The sequence below is a fragment of the Staurois parvus genome, unplaced genomic scaffold (assembly GCF_062004578.1).
Source record: "Staurois parvus isolate SC_StPar_1 unplaced genomic scaffold, SC_StPar_1.0 ptg000578l, whole genome shotgun sequence".
Taxonomy (NCBI): Eukaryota; Metazoa; Chordata; class Amphibia; order Anura; family Ranidae; genus Staurois; species Staurois parvus.
Window position 1 is genome coordinate 657,809 of NW_028318374.1, and position 24,095 is coordinate 681,903.

Consider the following 24,095-nt stretch of genomic DNA (forward strand, 5'->3'; position numbering starts at 1 on the left):
GTGCAGGCCGTTGAAGATCCTCCCAAGCCATCTCCATAAACCATGTCTTTATGGAGCTGGCTTTGTGCACAGGGGCACAATCATGCTGGCACAGAAAGATGCGTTCCCCAAACTGATGCCATAAGGATAGGAGCACATATTAAGAGATTTACTAAAACTGGAGCACTCAGAATCTGGTGCAGCTGTGCATAGTAGCCAATCAGCATCTAATGTCAGTTTGTTCAATTAAGCTTTGGCAATACAACCTGGAAGCGGATTGGTTTCTATGCAGAGCTGCACCAGATTTTGCACTCTCCAGTTTTAGTAAGGAACCCCCAATGTGTCTTTGTATGCTGTAGTATTACCAGAACCCTTCCAAATACTTTTGACTATACACCATATCTACGATCCCTGTATTGCCGGGTATACATCACTCTTTCAAAAGAGTTGCAAGCACCAGTCAATAAACAGACCAGAAATGTTTCACTGACCAAAGGATGTCCCCACATAGGCATGAAGATCTGTGACCTTCATGTTCATACTTCTCCGAAGATTTTAAACAGTGGTCAGCGACACAGAAGATGACAACTGTAGACCTGCAGAGTCTATTGTGGTTTCCTTTTGGACTCTCCACAGAGATAAAAAGGAGGAAGGACAAAGCATTTGATAGATGTCAAAGCGAAAGTGAGAGCGCAAGTGTGAAAATCAAACATCTGTGTAAGGCAACCTTACTGCAAAAAGAAGTGTTTTGATTAGCTGCAGTAGTACAAGAGTACGGCAGTGTACACAGGTACCACTTGTATTAAAGCCACTACAGTGGAAGTGGTGCTAGCAGCCTGCAAACACTCCATCCTGAATTATAAACAAATTATAGATGTAACTTTAAGTAGTCCTAATACTTACCTAAGCCTGATCCAGCAATATGCACGAAAGCAGTGGCTCTCCCCCTCCACATTGGCTCAGAGACAGCAGCAGGACCCATTGGATTCCACTGCTGTCAATCACAGCCAGTGAGGGGGGAGTGGGGCTGAGTACAGAAGGAAACAAAGTCGGCTCAAGAGTGGGTGGGGGGAGACAGGAGCACCAGCGGGGGACCCGAGAAAAGGTTTGGGGCTGCTCTGTGCAAAACCATTGCACAGAGCAGGTAAGCATAACACGTTTGTTATTTTTTTTACAAATGTACCTTCAGTACCACCTTAAACATGACAACAGTTGTGATGGTGGAATAGCAAGTACTGAACTTTGAAACACACTGAACTAGGTTATTCATGAAGAAACAACTTCAATATAACAGTTTAACAGCACAAAACCAATATAAGAAAACAAAAACAGGAAAAAAAAAAAAAAGCGTTCTGCATCACACGGCGCTGAACCACTTTTCTGTCACTGTGACAGAGAGCCTGGCATCCCTCATTCACCTGGATTTGGAACCTCGAGATCGAGAACGGTCTCTTGAACTGGAGCGTGATCTTGATCTGGAACTGGAAGAAGTCCTTGAGCGAGACCTGAAACAACATGGTGCAGTTTTGTCCAGCTCTGATGATCAATACTTCATACACATGTGCCTGCAACCAACTGTACAGGAAGCGCACAGAATAGAGTTCAGGTTTAAACACAAGTTCTCTTCAGAAATGCCATACCACAGAGTAAAATAAAAAACAAAAAAAAAAAACACAAACAGGAACCTCAAAAGAGAATAACAGGGTGTCAACAATCAGACTTATTCCATAAGGCAGTACATAGCAAAGACGCAGCAAACCATGACAAACAAAACATTTTTAGAGGATTCTAATTGGTTTTATTGCACTTTGCTGGTCATCTCTCATTTTTGCACTGCCTTAATAAATAAGGATGAACATTTTAAAATAAAACTCATAGATTGACATCTAAGATGAAACATTTTAAATCACAATAAACTAAATCTGTAAAAATATAAATGAATAGAATCATTAAAGTACCAGGAAGTGAAGACAAAAACTCCAACAGGAAGAAAAAAAAAAAAAAAAAAAGGAGGAAAAAAAAGGGAAAAAAAAAAAAAAGAGAGGGAGGAAAAAAAGGGGAGGAAAAAAAAGGGAAAAAAAAGAGGAAAAAAAAAGGAAAGAAGGAAAGAAAAGAAAAAGGAAAGAAAAGAAAAAGGAAAGAAAAGAAAAAGGAAAGAAAAGAAAAAGGAAAGAAAAGAAAAAGGAAAGAAAAGAAAAAGGAAAGAAAAGAAAAAGGAAAGAAAAGGAAAGGAAAGGAAAGGAAAGAAAAGAAAAGAAGGAAAGGAAAGAAAAGAAGGAAAGGAAAGAAAAGAAGGAAAGAAAAGGAAAGAAAAGAAGGAAAGAAAAGGAAAGAAAAGAAGGAAAGAAAAGGAAAGAAAAGAAGGAAAGAAAGGGTGTTTTAACCCTTCCCTACTCTATTCAAAACAAACATTTTTTGGGGGGGTATACACACACTTTACTATATACTGCCAAAATACCAGACAGCTCACAATTCATGTTTTCTATCTCAACTCTCAGAGGAGAGCATACACACTACTGGATTTATGAGTGACTGCTGTATGGGAAGGATACTTAAAAATGAATTTACCGATTAGCTTTCATCAAGAAAATGAATTCCTAGATACAGCCATAGGTGGGAGTTGACTACGGGGACTTCACTAACTCAGTTATGTAAAGGCTGCTACATAGGGGACAATTATTGGTTGGTATCAACTGGCTCAACAGAAACCCGTTTGCCATTTGGCCAGTGTGTACAGCAGCCTGTGCAACAGAAGCCAGACTAATGACCGGCTTCTGTCAAACAGGCAAGCTGAAAAACCAGCATCCGATCAGAGCTGTATGGCAAACTCTTTTTTCCCCATTCAGCCACCTGGGTTGAACAAGAAAAATTCCTGTATGTGTACCAAGTTTAAGACACAACAAATTCGTCATCTCCTAAGAAGTGGTTCCACCACTATTTCAATCGTGTGGTTACACAAAAAAAAAAAAAATAAATGATTAAAACAATGTGCGGTATATTGTTAAAATGCCTTTCAATTTTGTTTTTGGTTGAAAGCCCTCGAATTTAAAGTCAAACATATGACCAATACAGAAGACATGCGTTCCAGTATTCTTGAGACTGACACAGGCTTACAGCACCCTGAAGCTTCATTTATTTCCCAAAAGCATGCAAAAAAACAAAAAAGGCATTAAAGATACCTTGTTGCCAGACAGAACCTTTCCTTTTAGTCACTTGGGGTAGTAGTTTATTATGTATACCAATATTGTCTATTTTCAAAAAAAAAAAAAATTCCTTTAGGTTTTCTTACCCCATTAATATTTTCTAAGGATCCAAGACTTTCAAGAGTGTCAATTCTTTCTGTACTGGCCCCATCTGCTTTTCCCCATCCCTCGTTGTTAGAGCCCTATGGGAGAGATGTACTAAATCTGGTGCAGCTGAGCATCAGCTTTCAGGTTTTATTGTCAAAGCATAAATGAACAACCTAAAGTTAGAAGCAGATTGGTTACCACGCACAGCAGCACCTGATTCCACGCACACCAGTTTTAGTAAATCTCTCCCTCCCTGTCCACACAAGAGCTGATAACACTAAGGCCCCATGTACACGGTACATTTCTGAACGATGGAAACTGACTGCTGGAAAACGTAGGTTAAAAAACGTCTGTTTAGCCGCGTTTGCATAAAGATACGTTTTTTAAAAGATAAGTACAGGTGAACCTCCCAAATGCCCAGAATGCACTGACAAGTGGTAAATTATTAACCATTTCAGACTGTTTCAGAGAAATACAGAGTAGAAGCAGAGACAGCAGTATGTGTTGAGATTAGCTTAGGTGTGAGTTGCTCATTAACATTTCTTCTGTTTCCAAGGGTGGGAAAGGTGTCTGGTGGAGGAGTCATTAACCACTTCCAGACCGGACACTTTTACTCCCTTCCTGACCAGGGCAATTTTCAGCTTTCAGCGCTATCACACTTTGAATGACAATTGCGCGGTCATGCAACACTGTACCCATATGAATTTTTTACAATTGTTTTGAGACAGATAAAGCTTTATTTTGGTGGTATTTATTGACCGCTGGGATTTTTATTTTTTTTGCTATGTAAATGAAAAAATCCAAAAATTTTGAAAAAAAAAGTGTTTTTTTTATAAAATTATGCAAATAAATAATAATATTTCATCATAAATCTTTGCCAAAATTTATTCCGTTATCTTTTTAGTACAAAAAAAAAATCCAAATTAGTTTATAACCAAAAATTATAATTTTTAAACATTTTTTTTTACATTTTTTTTTTTATATTATTTTTTATTTTATTTTTTTTACATACTGTCACCCTAGCAGTACAGTGTCACCATGGTGACACTGTACTACTTGTGGGGGGTGATGAAGATTTTTTTTTTTTTTTTTTTACACCGATTGCTTTTACATCCTATATGGGTGTAAAAGCAATCATTTCTCTTTCTCTCTGGCTGCATTCTTGCACTCATTGAGAAGTACTGAGTGAGCTGTGATTGGTCACAGCTTGTCACATGGTACAAGGCTGTTGTGAATAGCCTTGTACCATGTGACCTCTGTGATCATGCACAGATTTCACACGTAGTAAGCAATGATGTCAGAAGTGACATCTTGCTTACTACTTTGCATGTGATCACTGATTGGCCAATCAGTGATCACATGATCGAGACCTCGTACAGAGGTCCCGTCCGATGATCGGTGTTTCACTGTGTCCGGAGGAGCGCGCACAAGCAGGGTGCGGGGAGGCTGTTTATAAACGGCCACCCGGCCCTGCACTGCCACCGTCCGGCCGTTTATATGCAACGGCCGGTCGGGAAGTGGTTAAGGCCACCTGGCAGGGGATCTTCATGAGAAATTTGAGGTGTGAATGGTCATTAACATATCTTTTGTTTCCAAGGGTGGGAGAGGTCTGAGATGTGAATGGGCATTAACATATCTTTTGTTTCCAAGGGTGGGAGAGGTCTGAGATGTGAATTGGTCATTAGGTGTGACAAGCTTGATAAGAACATCCTGTGTTAGGGGTTTTATCAATCTGAGTACCTTGAAAACGCTTTGCATGCATTTTACATGATGAAAAAAGGCTCTGGACAGCATCGGGAACTGGAAGAGTTAAAAAAATTGTCAAACGCAAACGCTTATAAACACGATTTGCCGCGTTTACAAGCATTTTGCATTTGAAACGCTGATAAAATCGACTGCTGAACACAAGTTTTCTACGTTCAAAAAAATTAGGTCAGGGGCTGCTGAACAGCTCCTAAACTTGAGTTTATCAGCTGCAGTGTACATGAGTCCTAAGCAGAACATTCATCTACAGCCATCCTTGTCCTATGTAAACATTGGCATAATGCCAGCTCTTACAACTACTGCCTCCGGCTCCCTTTTTCTGTCAGCTGCGCTTCAAGCGCATACAATGGCTCTCACAGCCAACAGAAAGAGAACTAAAGAGATGTAATATAGGCAGTAGCAAGGGATCTCTCAAAGTAATCTCACAAGTGATTAAAAAGGACAGGTGATGTCTGAAGGAAGGGTTGGTTTAAATCCTATGCAGGTTACAGTTAAAGTATAACTAACAGCAAAACTTTTTTTTTTTCAGTTTTGGATAGAGTGGAGAGGGATTAGAACACTTGTCAGCTTTTATTGCGGTCTGTGTCCCCATTAAGGAGATTCACCCCATTTGCCACGTTTACCATTATCATTGAAAAGTGAAAGCAAAAGAAAATCCCACATTTTGGGTTGTCCCCAGAAAAGTAATAGAAGGGAAATCTTCCAATGGGGACATTAGCTCTGGTGACAAGGGCGTCCCCAAGGAATCTTCCTAATTAGCAGGGATTTCTTCTCACTGCCTGCTTGGCTATCGGACAGGAGTGAAGGGAAACCTTTGCAATGGGACACAGATGGCGAAAAAAAGAAAAAAAAAATCTGATGGGTTACAACCCTCCCTTACGCTACCAAAAAATGAAAAAAATTTTGCCTATTGTTTTACTTTAACATTTGGAGCGCAGAATATGTGGCTATAGTGATTTTCAGTCAAAGTAAAAAAATAAATAAATAAATTGTTATCCCTCCACGGTTGACCCAACTCATCAACGTTTATCAGTCACAAACTGTCTGTACCTTAATGTCCGGACTGGTTAGTAAAGCAGCTTGAGAGGATGCAGGAACTTGTTATATATTTTAGGGGGAAAGCCATTTTTCTGTACATTTCACAAGGCAAAACCGATTCATATGGCTGCTGCAGCATTGCATAACCAAATCACTTTGAACATTTTATCTAAGACTTTCTTATCAATGTGGAATGCGGCAGTACTCTCAAAAGGAAAAGGTCTAGATAGTAAGTGTTCTTTCAGTAAAACCTATTACATAATAAGGCAAGGGAATCCTGTGTATATATGGGGTAGTGTTCATTTCCAGAAAAGCATAGCTAAAGTCAAAACTTTTTCCATTTTGGATAGTGTAGGGGAGGGATAAAACCCCCTTTCCTCTTTTTGCCAGCTGTGTCTCATCAGGGAGATTTTCAGTCATTTCCTGTCCTGAAGACTCAAATGGTTACGAGAGAAAAGTTTTTCAATGTGAGGTAAACTCCCTCAAACACTTGTCATGGAAACAAGGGTCCTTACTGGAAGATTTCCCCTCTGTTTCTGGTGGCCACTCAAAATTTTGGATTTATCCTCACTTTTTTTTCCTGGTGAAAATAGCGATCAAGACAATCAGGGTGAGGGAATCTCCCATCAGACATCACTTAAATATAAAAAAAGTTTTGCCTTTAGTTATATTATAAATCAACTCCACCTCATCCATCCTGCAGCCAAGGTCAGAGGCACTCTTGACAGCAAGGCTCCAGTTTTGACAATTCCCTTGCTTATTATATATTCAACTAAGAAGCATATGACTGCTCAGATTTCAAAGTAAAATGGTTATAATTATGAAGGCTAAAAGTACAAGCAAATAAAATGCTTACACTGTATATATAAAAAAAAAAAAAAAAAAAAAAAAAAAACTGTGAAGAGAAAAACAATAAAACTCCAAATGCACATTGCATGGCAGGCAGTTTAAGTCTCTAGTATATTATATATGAAGTAAGAAAGTTTAGATACTGACATTTTGCCTGGCTTTACCCTTGACCTGTACCCGTTTACCTGGACCTAGACCTTGAGCTTGAGCGGGAGGAGGAACGAGACGAACGCGATTTTGATCTGCTGCGTGTGGATTTCCTATTTTTACTATTCTCTTCTTCGTCACTGGCAAGGTTATATTTTGAAAGGTCACCATCATCGTCTTCATCTTCATCCTAGAGGGAGGATAACATCCTTACTAAAACAGTACCAGAGTTACAATAATGGGTTACAAACACTCCAACCTAAAATGTATTTATGCAAATAGCTGGAGCAATTAAATCTTTGCTTATAAAATGAGTACTGGTTACACAGGTCAAACTGAATGCTTCATTGCCTCAAGTGTGGAACCTACGCCAGTTTCTGGAGTCAGGATGGACTGCTTCTAATAAGAGGTTTGAAACAGCTTGTATTGCCAATATCCTGACAAAGATCCTTCTTAGTGGATTTTTTCGTTTGTGAAGAACAACTTACATCATCCAGTTTATATTTTGACAGATCTCCATCCTCTTCTTCCTCCTCTTCATCCCCCTCCTCTTCCTCACCTCCAGACGCCTTCTCCTCACTCTTAACGACTGAATTAGAGCTGGAGCTGCTTGGCTTTCCACGATATTTTTTCTTTTTTCTCCCAAACTAAAATCAAGAGAACATTTTCTAAACCATTTCTAACTAGGTGGTTAACCAACAACATGGAAAAAGAAAAAAAAACCCACAACGGCAATCAAAATCATATCAAACACAAAAATAGTGAAGCGCTAAAGTGAATCCCTATAAAACACACACAGTGCATATAATATTAACCAAAAATATTATATATAAGTTCCCTATACTCCAATGAAACTGTATAACCATCTGTGGGATATCTATACATACACAAAAAAATTATCAAACGGAAAACATACCTCATAAATTAAATGAATCCGTGATAAGAAATAATAAAAGTGATACAAAAATAAAATCTGTGTCATTAATATTCAAAAAATTATATTAAATATATATATATATATATATATATATATATATATATATATATATATATATATATATATATATATATATATATATATATATATATATATATATATATATATATATGTGATGCTTTCTATAATATATGTGACAACCTAAAAAAATATAAAAATTCATAAATTGTGATTCTCAATCAAATATACGCGATTAATAATTAATTGTGAAAGACCATACATTGAGCTATTAAATAAATAATCCACTATATCTAGTGATGTTTTTAAATATGAAAAAGTGTCCACAGATGAACAAAAACAGTCCATGCAATAAGGTGAAAACGACACTCAGTGATCTTCACTTCTAGTGCTCAAAAAAGAAATCCTCCAATGGCAGCAATGCCTGCTCACCTCCCCACCTCGACCCACAAAGGGCCACAAGGCTATAACTCTCCTCCAGGTAATCCTTTGCTTCCAAGCAGCTCAGTAAGGAATCACAGGACCTCCACTCCACCTCCTCTCAAACGTCATATAGGACACAAACAGAGCTTCCCATAGTGTAATACCGTTTATTTAAGACACTCCATATAACATGCTGTTTCCACTCACATGTGTTTTCTTAATGAAAAATGCAATTGCATTTTTCATTAAGAAAACACATGTGAGTGGAAACAGCATGTTATATGGAGTGTCTTAAATAAACGGTATTACACTATGGGAAGCTCTGTTTGTGTCCTATATGACGTTTGAGAGGAGGTGGAGTGGAGGTCCTGTGATTCCTTACTGAGCTGCTTGGAAGCAAAGGATTACCTGGAGGAGAGTTATAGCCTTGTGGCCCTTTGTGGGTCGAGGTGGGGAGGTGAGCAGGCATTGCTGCCATTGGAGGATTTCTTTTTTGAGCACTAGAAGTGAAGATCACTGAGTGTCGTTTTCACCTTATTGCATGGACTGTTTTTGTTCATCTGTGGACACTTTTTCATATTTAAAAACATCACTAGATATAGTGGATTATTTATTTAATAGCTCAATGTATGGTCTTTCACAATTAATTATTAATCGCGTATATTTGATTGAGAATCACAATTTATGAATTTTTTTTTTCTTTTTAGGTTGTCACATATATTATAGAAAGCATCACATATATATATATATATATATATATATATATATATAATTTTTTGAATATTAATGACACAGATTTTATTTTTGTATCACTTTTATTATTTCTTATCACGGATTTATTTAATTTATGAGGTATGTTTTCCGTTTGATAATTTTTTTGTGTATGTATAGAAATCCCACAGATGGTTATACAGTTTCATTGGAGTATAGGGAACTTATATATAATATTTTTGGTTAATATTATATGCACTGTGTGTGTTTATAGGGATTCACTTTAGCGCTTCACTATTTTTGTGTTTGATACTTTATTACCTATTGGTTAAGGCAGAGTGATAGCAGCTGTTAGGATAGGGACTCATCCATATTAAGCGCAGGAGGATATTCCCATTCTATTCTAATCAAAATCATACAGGGCCTTATTGGATGTTGTATACTTTACTTTTCTCAGGACACAAAACAAACACACAGCAGTAACTAAGCATGCCACACATCTGTTGGGATACATTAAAGTACATCCTGCTTTCGAAACTACAGAAGATCACTAGTTACTGCTGAGAACTAAAACTTATCCGTTCTGATACTAATAAAGTAATGAGTAGTTAGCACTTTATGGTAATAAAGTAAAGAAGAGTTAAAACCTCTGAGGTTCTAACCCCACTCATCATTATTTGTTCCTGTCTAGAAGCTTTAGTGTCTCACACCCCCTTAGGTACATTATATGGCAAAACGTTTGTGTACAACCAACTATCACACAACGTATGTGGACCTGTCTCCAAACTATAGAGTTCAGGTGTTTCTACTGAAGGGTTAAAAGACATTTTAAATTGTGCACTCCCAACCTTGTGGGAACACTTTGTGCACAGGAGCACAGTCATGCTGAACCAGAAAACTGCCTTCCTCAAAGTCAACTCCATAGAAGACACTGGTTGATATGAAGGAACAGTGTCCTGTACAGATACTGGACCTCAACCCTACTGAACACCGTTTTGGAGGAACTGGAAGTCCACATTAAGCCGGGCATTTGTTTCCAACATTAAAGGGGAGTTCCACCTGAAAAAAAACAAAAAAAAACTAGCTGCTGGCTCTTAAAATACACTTACCAGTGCCTTGATCCAGCGGTGTCCTCACCACCACTGGTTTCACCGCCCGTCTTCTCTCTCTGGTGCCGACATCTTCAGTGTGGGCACCCGGCTGTGACAGCTTGCAGCTTCACAACCGGGTGCCCACTGGTCATGCGCGAGAAGAGCTGAGCTTTGTGAATGGCCCCGTAATCTTCTGGGACCAGTCACGCTGGATGACATCACGATGCTCATAGTATTCGGAGTAGCGGTTACTAGACCGGAGACCGCTGATGTGTATGCTGACTGGGTGCAATTTAGCTCCTCTTTAATGTGAATGTACTTCTGCAGTGGTAGTGGGAAACAAACTGCTTTAACCACTTGACCTCTAGAAGATTTACCCCCCCCTTCATGACCAGGCCATTTTTTGTTATACAGCACTGCATTACTTTAACAAGCAAATGCACACTGCTGTACGTAAATGAATTATGTCTCCACTTTCGTTGAGGAAAAAAAAACCAAGTTACACTTACGGTAACGTCTTTTCCAGGAGTCTTTCAGGCCAGCACTCTGAGAGACCTCGGCTCCTCCCCATCTGAGGAAACACCTCCACCTACAATAAAAAAGCTCCACTCCCCTCTGACCTCAGTTCTCCAAGCATCCTCCGGTCATCTGGGGAGACACAATGCGAGACAACATAATCATAATAAGCCATCTTCACATAATCAATATCAACAGTGGGTGGGAAACCGGTGCTGGCCTGAAAGACTCCTGGAAAAGACGTTACCGTAAGTGTAACTTGGTTTTTCCCCTACCGTCTTTCAGGCCAGCACTCAGAGGATAAGCGAGTACTCACCCTTCGGGCGGGCTAACTGCTTGTAAGACCTTACGACCAAAGTCCTGCTCCTGCACCGAGACCAGGTCCAGTCTGTAATGCTTGGCAAATGTGTCATAGCTGGACCATGTTGCCGCTCTGCAAATCTGCCCTGGGGAAACCCCTGCTAACTCTGCCTGGGTAGCCGCCACAGCTCGGGTGCAATGTGCCTTGATACCCTCCGGGACCTCCAGGCCTTCTGCCTGATATGCTCCTGTAATCGCCAGCCGCAGCCAGATGGCCAGCGTCCTTCTAGACGCCTTCTTGCCTCTTCTAGCCCCCTTAAAAAAAACAAAAAGGGATTCGGTGCTTCTGAACTCCCTAGATTTCTCTAGATACTGGAGAACGCACCTTCTGACATCTAAACAATGATACCTCTCCTGATCTACCCCCACCGGGTCAGGAAAAAATGAGGGAAGGACAATGTCCTGTTCCCTCTGGAAACTCCGAGCTACCTTCGGAATGAAGGACGGGTCTGGTCTGAAAACGATCCTGTCTGAAAAAATACGGAGATAGGGTGTTCTGATCGAGAGGGCCTCCATCTCACACACCCTCCTCGCCGTGGTAATCGCCACCAGAAAAGCCGTCTTAATGGTGAGCTCCCATATCGGACAGGACTCCAAGGGCTCGAACGGAGCCCTAGTCATCCCCCCGAGCACCTTGGCCAAATCCCACACCGGAAATGGTCTGGACCTCGGAGGCCTCTGCCTCACCAGAGCTTTGAAAAACCTACTCACCAACGCCTCCCTGGCCAGGGGCGTCTCCAAGAACACACTGAGGGCCGAGACCTGGCCCTTGAGCGTGCTGACAGACAATCCCTTGTCCGCTCCCGCCTGCAGGAATTCCAACACAGAAACCAAACTATGGGTTGCCACAGCTGTCCGGTCACACCAGGCTGTAAAGCAACCCCAGACCCTACCATAAATGGCCTGGGTCTCCCCTTCCTACTGGCCAGTAATGTCGCCACCACCCTAGGCGAGAACCCCTTCTCTAAGAGGAGCTGCTGCTCAGAAACCAGGCCGTTAACCGCAATCTTCCTACGCTGGGGCAAAGAACCGGCCCCTGTGTTAACAAATCCACTCTTGGTGGCAGCTCCCAGGGTGGACGAGAGGCCAAACTCTTCAGGGTCGCAAACCACGCCCGCCGCGGCCAGAAGGGAGCTATCAGGATTAACGAGGTCCCCTCTGTCCTGAATTTCCTCAGGACCAGGGGGAGCAAAGGAACCGGGGGAAAGGCGTAACAAAGCCGGTAGTCCCACCTCTGACCTAATGCGTCCACCGCTCTGGACCCGTCCCAGCGGGATAGAGAGAAGAAATTTGGGACCTTGTTGTTCCTTCCTGAGGCAAAAAGGTCCACATCCGGGGATCCCCACCTTCGCACAATCTCCTGAAAGACATCGGGGTTCAAGGCCCATTCCGACTCCCTGAGCCGAGTCCTGCTCAGGAAGTCTGCCTTCTGGTTCAGCTCCCCCTTTAAGTGTATCGCAGACAGGGACGCCAAATTCAGCTCTGCCCAGGACAATAGTGTCGCCGCTAAGGCCCCGAGGGCCTTGCTCCGCGTCCCTCCCTGCCTGTTTATATAAGCCACTGCCGTGGCATTGTCCGTCAGGACACGCACGTGCTGGCCCGTGACCCCCGCCTGGAAGGAGTGCAGAGCCTCCCACACTGCCCTCAATTCCTTCCAATTCGAGGATTTGTCCTTCTGCCCTAAGGACCATTCCCCCTGAGTCACCAAATTTCCCAGGTGGGCTCCCCAGCCCCTGGCGCTGGCATCCGTAGTGACCTCCGCGGAAATCGGAAAGCACCACAACAGCCCCTGAGTTATGCTGGACGATCTCCTCCACCACCATAGAGACCTTTTCACACTGGGGGGCACCAAGACCCTGCGTTCTAGGGAGTGACACTTCCTGTCCCAAACCCTCAGGATCCACAACTGGAGGGGACGCATATGCAGACCTGCCCACTGAACCGCCGGAATGGACGCTGTCAGCAATCCAAGTACCGACATGGCCTTTCTTATGGACATCGACCTGCTCCCCTGCAGTAATCTGACTCCGGCCTCCAACTTGGTGACTTTTTCCAAAGTCAGGCTGGTCTTTTGGTCTACCGAGTCTAGAGTGTAGCCCAAGTAAATCACCTTCTGAGAAGGCACCAGGCAGGACTTCTCCAGATTCAAAATCCACCCCAAGCTTTCCAGATGGTTCCTCACTATAACCAGGTCTTGCCGTAAGTGAGCCTCTGAATCCGCGAAGAGCAGCAAATCGTCCAGATAGGCCACCACTGAAATCCCCCTCAAGCGGATAGAAATCAGTGCCTCCGACAGAACCTTGGTGAATACTCTTGGCGAGGAGGAAAGGCCGAATGGAAGAGCCCTGAACTGCCAGTGTCGAATTCCTTCCTCCCCCCCCACTGCCAACCTGAGGAACCTCTGAGAGGCTTCCGCCACGGGCACGTGTAGGTAGGCGTCCTTCAAGTCTATGGATGCCATGAATGCACCTGGTGGGATTAGGGACCTGATCGTAAAAATGGAATCCATGCGGAACCTCCGGTAACGCACTGACTTGTTCAAGAGTTTCAGGTTCAAAATCAGTCTGAACGCCCCAGACGGCTTTTGAACCACAAACACATGGGAATAAACTCCCTTCCCTCGCTCCGCTACCGGAACCCTGGAGATGACCCCCTGGGACTCCAGAATCTCCAAAGCGCCCACCAGAGCCGCGTCCTTCGTCGGATCCCTTGGACGGGTCGTCACCAGAAAAGTCTCGGGTGGCGGTCTCAGAAATTCTAACCGGTAACCCCTTCGGATGACATCCAAAATGAAGGGGCTGGTGACCACGGCTTCCCACTGTGGGAGGAATGCCGCCAATCTTCCCCCCACAGGAGGAACCAAGTCACCTTGGTTTTTGGGGCTGCTCAGGAGGGCGAAAAATTGCTTCCCCTCTTCCCCTACCTCTCTGTCCAGCCGACCTACCCTGACCAGGCGGTCGCAGGCTCAGCCTCTTTGCCGGGCGGGCCTTCCGTGTCCCCCCCTCCTGCATTTTCCTCTTGAGGGGGAAGGACTTTTTCCTATCAGCTGTCCGGTCCAATAATTCCTCCAACCCCGGGCCGAACAGACAGTCTCCTGTGAGGGGGATGCCGCATAACCTAACTTTTGAAGTGATGTCCCCCTGCCATGTCTTTAGCCACAGCGCCCTTCTGGCTGAATTGGTCAGGGCAGCAGACCTGGCCCCCAATCTCACCGACTCTGCGGAAGCATCCGCAATATACCCCACTCCTTGCAAAAGGGTCTCAAAAGAGGCCAAGATTTTTTCCTTGGGAGAGTCTGCCACAATATGGGCCTGTAATTGCGTAAGCCAATACTCTAAGTTCCTGGCTACCACTGTCGTAGCCATGGCCGGCTTCAGGTTGTACAGGGTCGAGTCCCAGGCCTTCCTAAGGAGAGACTCTGCCCTTCTGTCCAATAAGTCTGGTAAGACCCCCATGTCCTCAAACGCTAGGTCAGTTCTCCTGGTTGTTTGGGAAAAGGCCGCGTCTAGCCTGGGGCTCTTGTTCCAGACCGCCTCCGGGTCTTCCGAAAATGGAAACCTCCTCCTCAATGCTTTTGAGAAGAACGGTTTCCTTTCCGGGTCTTGCCACTCCTTCTTAATCGTGTCTACCAAAATGTCATGCACAGGAAACATTCTGTGCTGGTGCTCCTCCAATCCCTGATACATTTGGTCGTGGAGAGATAAGGCCTTAACCTCCTCCTTAATGTCCAGGGTTTCGTATATAGCCCCCAGGAGCTCATCAACCTCCTCTAGGGTCAACTTATACCGGGAGGGGCCCCTCCCTTCCTCCGAGGGACCCTCACCCGCTGATTCCTCCTCAGACTGGGAGTCCCCCACTGGTTCCTCCCCAGTCATAAGGGGTTCCCGATGACTCACCGAAGCCACCTGGGGGGGGGGAAGTGTAGGTAATGGGAGGGCAAACCTCTCCATGAGGGACTTGAAGGAGTCGAAGGTGGTAGCCAACTCCTTCACTGACCTAGCTAGGTCCCCCTGTTCCGGCTTCTCCTCCCTCACCAACCCCTGTATACATGGGCCACAAAGAACCTTTCGCCAAGATTCTTTTAAAACTTCCTTACAGGAAGGGCATCTCCGCTTGGGCTCCTGGTGCCTAAGTTTAGCTCGGGCCTTGCCCTGCAAGACACAAAAGAAAAGGGGGGAGGAGGGAAGCTCAATCAGTCCGACACTAAACGCCCCCCCCCCCCTGCTTCCCGGCAGAGCAACAAGGGCCTGAAAAACCGCAGACCCCTTGCCCTACCTTCTGCTAGGGGCCCACAGGTAGGGGAGGCCTCCACTGAGGCACCTTACCTGTGACTGGCTGGTGCTGGCATCTCCTGGTCCCGGTGCCTCCGACATCCCGTACCGGAGGGTGGTCGCCTGGTGCAGGTCTGTCCCCCAGACCGCTGTGCACCGCACCGCCATATTCGAATTTCGCGCCGCCGTGGTGTGAAGGCCGCGACCGGAAGCGGAAGTCGCGGCCCTGGGCGAAGCCCCGCCCCTTCCGCCGGAAACCGCCGTCTCCCGACGTCCGGCCCGGCAAAGCCCTCAGACCGCCAGCATGGGAAGGAGCGGAACTCCCCCCGATCCTCCCCAGACCTCACCACGGCCACCCCGACACCCCCCCTCGCCGGAGGGGGTCGGGGGGCGAAGAGCAGGTAAGTGCCCTGTCCCGTCCCCTGGGATGCACTCTCACTGCTGGCAGCCTGCCCTGGGAGGATATGCAGCCGGACACTCCGGCCTTCACTCCCGGCTGCGTCGGGCCTCACAGCCGGCTATCCGGCCCTCGGCACCTCTATCGTCCTCCTGCGCCTCCTCGTGTCTCCCCACCGGAGGAAACACCTGAACTGAGGTCAGAGGGGAGTGGAGCTTTTTTATTGTAGGTGGAGGTGTTTCCTCAGATGGGGAGGAGCCGAGGTCTCTCAGAGTGCTGGCCTGAAAGACGGTAGGGGAAAAAAACCTTCCCCTTTGGGTGATCTATTTACATGGCAAGGATTTGAACAAACTCTGTTGCAGTTTCCTACGTTTTGTAATTCTGGAGAAATAATAGTCTGTGTCCATGTGCAGAGAAAATTTGTATGGAAGGAACTTCATATTTATCTATCAGCTGCTGCACTTGCAGGACTCCAATGAGGAAAACTGCAGGGTCTGCATCCCTTTAGAAGTGATTTCCTTTGGGAGTATCACACTAAAGATGACATTTGTGTTGCAGGGGATGCTCAAAGTCTAACTTGTATCTTAGTGCAGAGTTTTGGGAAACTCAGTGAGCCAATCACACAAGCAGGAAATTATATTTCTGGGGGGCGTTCTGTACACCACAAAATGCCTCCAGGCAGCCAAATTTCATTTTACAAAAAAAAAAAAAAAAAAAACAGCTACAGATTGAAAAGGAAAGGAATTTTTTTTAATAACATTCGATTACATTATGACTTGCGTTGCAATTTGTTTTTCTTACACAATTTTTGTTCCCAGGAAAGTAGAGTTACAGCCTAAACCTGCTCCCACCCTCCTTTCTAATACCTATACTAGCTATCCTGTAAAAGAAAAGTGCATATACTTATCTATTCCCAGGCTGCTCAGGTCAAGTGATCTTTCTAGCACCTGATACAGGGGAGAGAAGAGTGATCAAACAATGGCTGAAATGCCTAAACAGGGTGTCGCCCATAGACTTACTATGGGCCATCCACTGCCGGTTGTTCCTCCTCCACCCTGAAGATGCTGCTAGGTGAGAGAGAAGAGCTAATCATGTGACCACACAGGAGTGCCCAAGAAAGGGTAAGAATAAGCATCTTTCTTTTACAGGTTAGTTTAAAACTACTCCCTCCCCCCTCCTAAAACCTCTACTAAGGCTCAGTTCACACCTATGCAGTTTGCTTTTTGTCTGTTTTGCAGTGCTTTTCGCAGTTCGTTTTGTTCAGCTCTTTCTTTTTTTTTGTTTAAGTGGAATTTTTTATTTGCTGGGCAAAATTAAAATGTAAAAAGGTGAATCGCGGCAAAAAGCGCACTATCATGCATTTCAGCAGATTCACCATTGAACTCTATTGTAGCAAAAACGCTGCTTCTTGCTTTTAAAAAAGTTCCTGACCCTTTCCAAAAACGCAGCTCAAAAAAGCATAGATGTGAACATATTCCATAGGAAACCATGTTAAATGGACTGTAGTGCATTTCTGCAAAAAGCACTAAAAAACGTATAGGTGTGAATGGAGCCTAAGTCAATATGATCCTAGAATTCTTTAAGGTACACAGGTGGAAGACAAGCATATAGCCAGCAACACTACACAAATAGAGAATCACTGCAAGGAATGTTACCTCATCGTACTCCCCATCAGATTCTTCTCGTTCAATGTATTCTACGTTCTCACGTTCATTAAAGCCACCTCCATATCCTGCATAATAATACATATGAAGTATCAGAATCATTAACTAATGCATTAGAAGTTCTTTTAAAAAAAAAAAATAAGTTACATTAAAGAACGAGTCTGCCTCGTTAAGTGGCTCTGCCCCCCTACCCCAGGTGCCGCCATTATTATTATTATTATACAGTATTTATAAAGCGCCAATAGTTCGCTCAGCGCTGTACATTACAAAGGGGGACAGAACATGTGACAGAACAATAACAATACAATGCAAAACATGAGGGGATTGAGGGTCCTGCTCTTTCGAGCTTACAATCTAGGAGGGAGGGGATGGTGGCACAGGAGGAGATAGCTGTGGGGGATGGGGTGGTAGGAAGAGTGGAGGAGGTCGGCAAGTTATCAGGGGGTGGGGTAGGCTTCCCTGAAGAGATGGGTTTTCAGGGTGCACCTAAAGGAGGAGTAGGTGATAATCTGATGGGTTGGGGCAGGGAGTTCCAGAGGATGGGTGACACCCTGGAGAAGTCCTGGAGGCGGGCATGGGAGGAGGAGACCAGGGAACTAGAGAGAAGGAGGTCTTGTGAGGAGCGGAGTGTGCGTGCTGGGCGGTACTTGGATATTAGGTCAGTGATGTAGTTCGGGGCACTATGATGGACGGCTTTGTACATCAGTGTTAGGATTTTGAATTTGATCCGTTGTGCAACTGGAAGCCAGTGGACCTATTGGTAGAGGGGGGTGGCGGAGATGGAGCGGTTGGAAAGGTGAATGAGTCTGGCAGCCGTATTCAGGATCGACTGAAGCGGGGATAGCCAGCGGCGAGGCAGGCCAGTGAGGAGGGAGTTGCAGTAGTTGAGTCGTGATATAATGAGGGAGTGGATGAGCTGTTTAGTGGTTTCTGGGGTTAGGAACGTGCGGATTTTGTCGATGTTGCGGAGGTGGAGTCTGCATGAGTTTGTTAAAGATTGGACTTGGGGCTGGAAGGATAGGTTGGAGTCCAGAATGACACCAAGTACTCTGGCCTGCGGGGCGGGTTTGATGGTGGCGTTGTTGGATGTGATGAGGAAGTCAATGGGGGGTGGTGTCCGGGCTGGGGGGGGGGGGGGGGGGGGGGGGGGAGACAAGAAACTCTGTTTTGGAGAGGTTCAGTTTAAGGAAGTGGAGCGACATCCAGTCTGATATGTCGCTCAGTAGGTGTGTGATTCAGGCAGAGACTGAGGGGGTGAGGTGGGGGGTTGAGAGATAGATTTGTGTGTTGTCGGCATATAGGTGGCATGTGTACAGATGCACCCGCTTCTTGGGTCCTGACAGTGCCCATGCACACAGACTGTGGTAATGCTGCCCACGTGCAAAGACAGCTTGCGTGAGAATGGAGATGGAGAAGGAAAAGGCCAACTTCAAATTAGGAGAGAGGTCCACTTTAGGATGATCAATAACAGAAAGGTAATAAACTGCAGTTTACCATACTTGAAATATGGTGGCTGCGTTAGTTTTCTTTATTGCCAAGGTTTTTTTCCCCTTTGATTTCACCTGCTGGTACTGCCAGTATGGGGTTGGTTCTCACCTGCTACAGCCCTTGCCACCTTACAATCTGTGGTGGATAACTTTTGAGGGTAATAGACAAGTGGCTGAGAGGCAATGCATCGACTCTTCTCTGCTTTAACCCTGAAAATACCAGATCGTTGTGCTGTGGCCTTTTAAGTTGAACGTTGCCTTCGGCTCTGGTACTGCCACCAAATGCAATAGGGGGGGGGGGTTCATTTTTGCCATGATTGCGAAGCAGAGCATTATGGTCATGGCATGTGTACATAATTGCCTGCTTCTACCACTTCCTGACCGCACGTATGAACAAGCCCTAACTCACTTCTCCCAGTCACTCACTGTACTGCGTTCTAAGGAGGAGAAGCTCTATCACACCAAGACAGAAAATGTTGGAACTACAGAACTCCTCTACCTCCCCTTTTTTAACAAAGAACAAGTGTTGTTTAGTCCACGAGTGAACCAAGAAGGGCTGATAACACTGCAAAGTGCACAGGATTTCTGGTACTTTACAATTTTTTTTTTTATTAATTAAGTAGAACAAAACACTTTCAATAGCATACTTAAATATGTCAAAACCCAAAACGGATCTCTAGCCAACTTCTGTAAAGCTAGGTTCACGCTATTGAGGTTCTGAGAGCTGCGATTTGAACGGGCATTCTTTTGAATGGGCTAGCAGGCCTCCTAAAATGCAGGGAAAAATGTCCCTGCAGCATTTTAGTAATCGTATCCCGCACGGGAACTCTAAGTGCAATGCGGTTCCCAGTGCATGTGGTGTGCCACTAGAATTAATGGCACCCGCACACATACAGTATATTTTGTAAACCTATCCTAATGCGTGTGTGTGTCCCATGCTGTTAGGGAGGCTAAGGATCAGATAGAACTCTATGGACTAGGTGAACATCTGAATTAGAAAAAACTAATTTGAAGATGCTGTTCCTCTTTGAATTGAGCTGTAAACCTGCATCTGGCCAAGACAAAATCAATGAAAATCTATTGTCCTTAAATTGTTAGACTTATTTCTATCTACAATAGCCCTCCACAGAGAAACTCATTTTGGGCTCCAAAGCAATGGCAAATAAACGTTTGGGATCCCAGAACACACCAAAGCCAGCTATTGACGGTTAAAATCTCAGCTGGTTCCTCAGCGAAATCGGAGATTCAAACCATGTATAGGCAGGATGAATGTACCCAAGTTGACCAACTTGGGTACAACCAGCCTGTTGGATTTTACCTGAGATTATTGCTAGAAGCTATTATAGCCACCAGCAGTGATCACTGTGTTCCCCCAGCAGGAAGAACATGATAGCTTCTTGGGAGGGATCCCCCCCTCGCTATCAACACTGACTGTAGGGCGAGCAATTGTCTCCATCTTTGATAGGCTTAAGCCAACTAATGTATAAAATATCACAAAACGGTTTTGAGCTATAAAAAGTACTCAAAAAACATGTACCACAATTACAGATCATGACAATGAGCCACAGTGAAGTTGTACCTGTTCTTTCCTCCAGTTTGGCATACTTTGGCGTATTACACATGTTACACTCTGATCTTCTGGCCCAATTTACATTCCCACAACTAAAACAGAAACAAAAGACTTTAGTAACATGCATATCTATGAATGTTTTCAATTCAAAGCTTGAAACTGCATTATTACTGTAAGAGATACAGCGGGTAAAATAAGTATTAAACATGTCACCATTTTTCTAGGTAAATATATTTCTGAAGGTGCTATTGACATTACATTTTTACCACATGTCGGTAACAACCCATGCCATCCACACATACAAAGAAACCAAAACAAACATTCAGAAATTAAGTTGTGTAATAAAAAGTATTGAACACGCTAAGTGAAATGTAATACTTCGCACAAAATCCTTTGTTGGTAATGACAGCTTCAAGACATCTCCCGTATGGAGAAACAAGTGGCATGCATTGCTCAGGTTCGATTTTGGCCCATTCTTCAACACAGTCTTCAAATCTTTAAGGTTCTTCTATGAACTTTACTTCTTTCCATAGATTTCCTACTGGATTCAAGTTAGGTGATTGGCTGGGCCATTCTAGCAGTTTATGTTCTTTGAAACCAATTGAGTTTTCTTAGAAAAATTAAAAAATGTACCTAGAAAAATGGTGACGTGTTCAATACTTATATTACCTGCTGTATATTCATCAACACCCATACAAGGAAAAATTGATTAAAGATTAAATATAGTCCATTTCTTATAAGACACTACCATGAGTATGGCTGTATTAGCAAGAGGAGATAGGCAATACAATGGCAAAATTAGTTAGCACCGTGTCTCTGCTCCTGGTTTAGCCATTTCACTATTGCCATACCTCTTTAAAAACTTAAAGTGTTGATCGCAGTGTTCTACATGCAATATCTATGATCAGCCTGGGGTCTGTACTTTCCATAAAGGGGTCAATTTTGGATGTCTTTGGTGCATTTTTGGTATGGGTGGGTATCGAGCTACAGCTCGGTGTGTCTTATGGATGCATAGAGCAAGGCTTAGAAGAGAAAAACGCATCTGTGCCCTCACTGCAAGTGGCTTGATATTGGGGGTACTGGTCGGGGGGAAGCTAGGAACTCCAGCGGGGGACCAGAGAAGAGGAAGGTCGAGGCTGCCCTGTGTAAAACCACTGCACAGAGCAGATAAGTATGACGATTATATATATATATATATATATATATATATATATATATATATATATATATATATATATATATATATATATATATATATATATATATATATATTTATATTTATTACTACTTTGAAAATGTAATGTGTCAGTCAAATCACAGCACTGGAAATGAAAAAATGGCCTGGTAATGAAGGGATGTATGACAGCTGGTACTCGAGTGGTAATATGCATCAGAATACGCTACGCATTGAGTTTATTTGCTGCCTTTTCTTCTACAACTATATTGTAATGCTTCTTACGTGTATCTATGTGACTGTTTAAGCTATTCTGCAGCAGAGAATGATATAAATGATTTTATATACACTCTGTAGGACTTTGCAGAATGGAAGTATCAGTGTCTCCCTTCTTTATATGCATCATACCCTATCAACAGGAAAAAAGCCAACTGGTCAGTAGCAGATAAATTCCACACTATGTCGACAGACAGACAGACAGACACACCTTTATAGCAGGGGTCTCCAAACTATGGCCCTCCAGGTGTTGAGGGACTGCAAGACTCCCAGAGGCATGATGGGACTTGTAGTACTTCAACAGCTAGAGGGCCACAGTTTGGAGACCCCTGCTTTATAGCATCGCTACCAAGAGCTGATGCAAATGGACTGATACAGTACACAGTAAAAAGTTTCTTCCCTTTACCCTCGCAAATGGAACCCGCTCACACAGGTTTTCCAATGTCCTCTGCATGCAATAATGTCTGCCTGCAATAGCTAGAAGTTTTCTTTACTTACTCCAGGAACCCCCCCCCCCAAAACAGCCTGATCCCCATGCATTGAGCTCATTGTTTGCAACAACAGTTCTGTGTATGGGCACCAGAGGCTAAAAACTAATGCCGTCTGTTGTTGGGATCAGTGAGACAAGAGTCTCAGGGAAACTTTCCTTTTAAGCGGTCATTCTCCAACAGACAGACTGCTGCCACATATCTTACTGCCCACCCACCCCACTTCCCACAGTAAAAAGGAAAATAAGTGCATGCCTCGGTGTAGGATAAACTTTTTTTTTTTTTTTTTTACAAAGACTACACAATATACAAAAACTCATGAACAGCTTACGTTTTGCATTGCCAGTCATTAGCACTGAACAACCCACGACTCTTTTCCGCCAAAGTTTTCCCAATCTCTGTCCCTCCAGCTTTCATCATTTTCGCATCGGTTGTTTTTTCTAAGTAGAACATAAAAATGGTGAACATTCAAAACCAAAAAAAATATCCAGAATCTTTTAGGTACACAAGTAGATGAACCCTCACCTCGTCCGCACCGGTTACAACTTGTCCTTCTGGCAAAGTTTACATTTCCACATCTAAAAAAAGAAACAGCATGGTAATGTATGCTCTGTGTGCTATATATACTTTCCACTACATAACCTGCCAGAGACTTCTGAAACAAAGCCAAAGTTAGCTTCTCTCTGTACATAGCAGACAATCTATAATAAATATGTGATGAATTGTCTACAATGTATGACCTTCACTTACAAGTTAATCATTACAATGACTAACTCCGAAAAGTGATATACAGTGGATATAAAAAGTCTACACACCCCTGCTAAAATGTCAGGTTTCTGTGATGTAAAAAAAAAAAAAAAATGACAAAAATAATTTCAGAACATTTTTCACCTTTAATATGACCTATAAACTGTACAACTCAGTTGAAGAACAAACTGAAATCTTTTAGGTGAAGGGAAGTAAAAATAAAAAACTAAAATAATCTGGTTGCATAAATGTGCACACCCTTAAACTAATACTTTGTTGAAGCAACTTTTGATGTGATTCCAGTACTCAGTCTTTGTGGGTAAGAGTCTATCAGCATGGCACATCTGGACAATATTTGTCCGCTCTTCCTTGCAAAAACATTCCAAATCTGTCAGATTGCTAGAACATCTCCTGTGCACAGCCCTCTTCAGAGCATTCCACAGATTTTCTATCGGATTCAGGTCTGGGCTCTGACTGGGCCATTCCAAACATTCATCTTCTTCTGGTGAAGCCATTCCTTTGTTGATTTGGATGTATGCTTTGGGTGGTTGTCATGCTGAAAGATGAAGTTCCTCTTTATGTTCAGCTTTCTAGCAGAAGCCTGAAGGTTTTGTACCAATATTGACTGGTATTTGGAACTGTTCATAATTCCCTCTACCTTGACTAAGGCCCCAGTTCCAGCTGAAGAAAAACAGCCCCAAAGCATGATGCTGCCACCACCATGCTTCACGGTGGGTATGGTGTTGTTTTGGTGATGTGAAGTGTTATTTCAGGTACTTGTATAGCGCCGTCAATTTACGCAGCGCTTTACATACATATTGTACATTCACATCAGTCCCTAACCCTCAAGTGGCGTACAATCTAAGGTCCCTAGCTTACATTCATACACATATTAGGG

The 24,095-nt window shown here is 43.7% G+C and overlaps 1 protein-coding gene across 1 annotated transcript in view; it reads right to left on the bottom strand.

Annotated features, from left to right (window-relative positions):
* ZRANB2 (zinc finger RANBP2-type containing 2) overlaps positions 1–24,095 on the bottom strand; it is a 45,396-nt gene that overhangs the window by 9,317 nt on the left and 11,984 nt on the right. The window contains exons 2-8 of the mRNA XM_089692155.1: positions 22,976–23,028; positions 22,782–22,890; positions 20,522–20,604; positions 17,447–17,523; positions 7,556–7,714; positions 7,106–7,257; positions 1,398–1,484 (exon numbers count right to left, since the gene is read on the bottom strand). Of these exons, the coding sequence (XP_089548281.1) occupies positions 1,398–1,484; positions 7,106–7,257; positions 7,556–7,714; positions 17,447–17,523; positions 20,522–20,604; positions 22,782–22,890; positions 22,976–23,028 (720 nt within the window). The remainder of the gene's footprint in view (positions 1–1,397; positions 1,485–7,105; positions 7,258–7,555; positions 7,715–17,446; positions 17,524–20,521; positions 20,605–22,781; positions 22,891–22,975; positions 23,029–24,095) is intronic.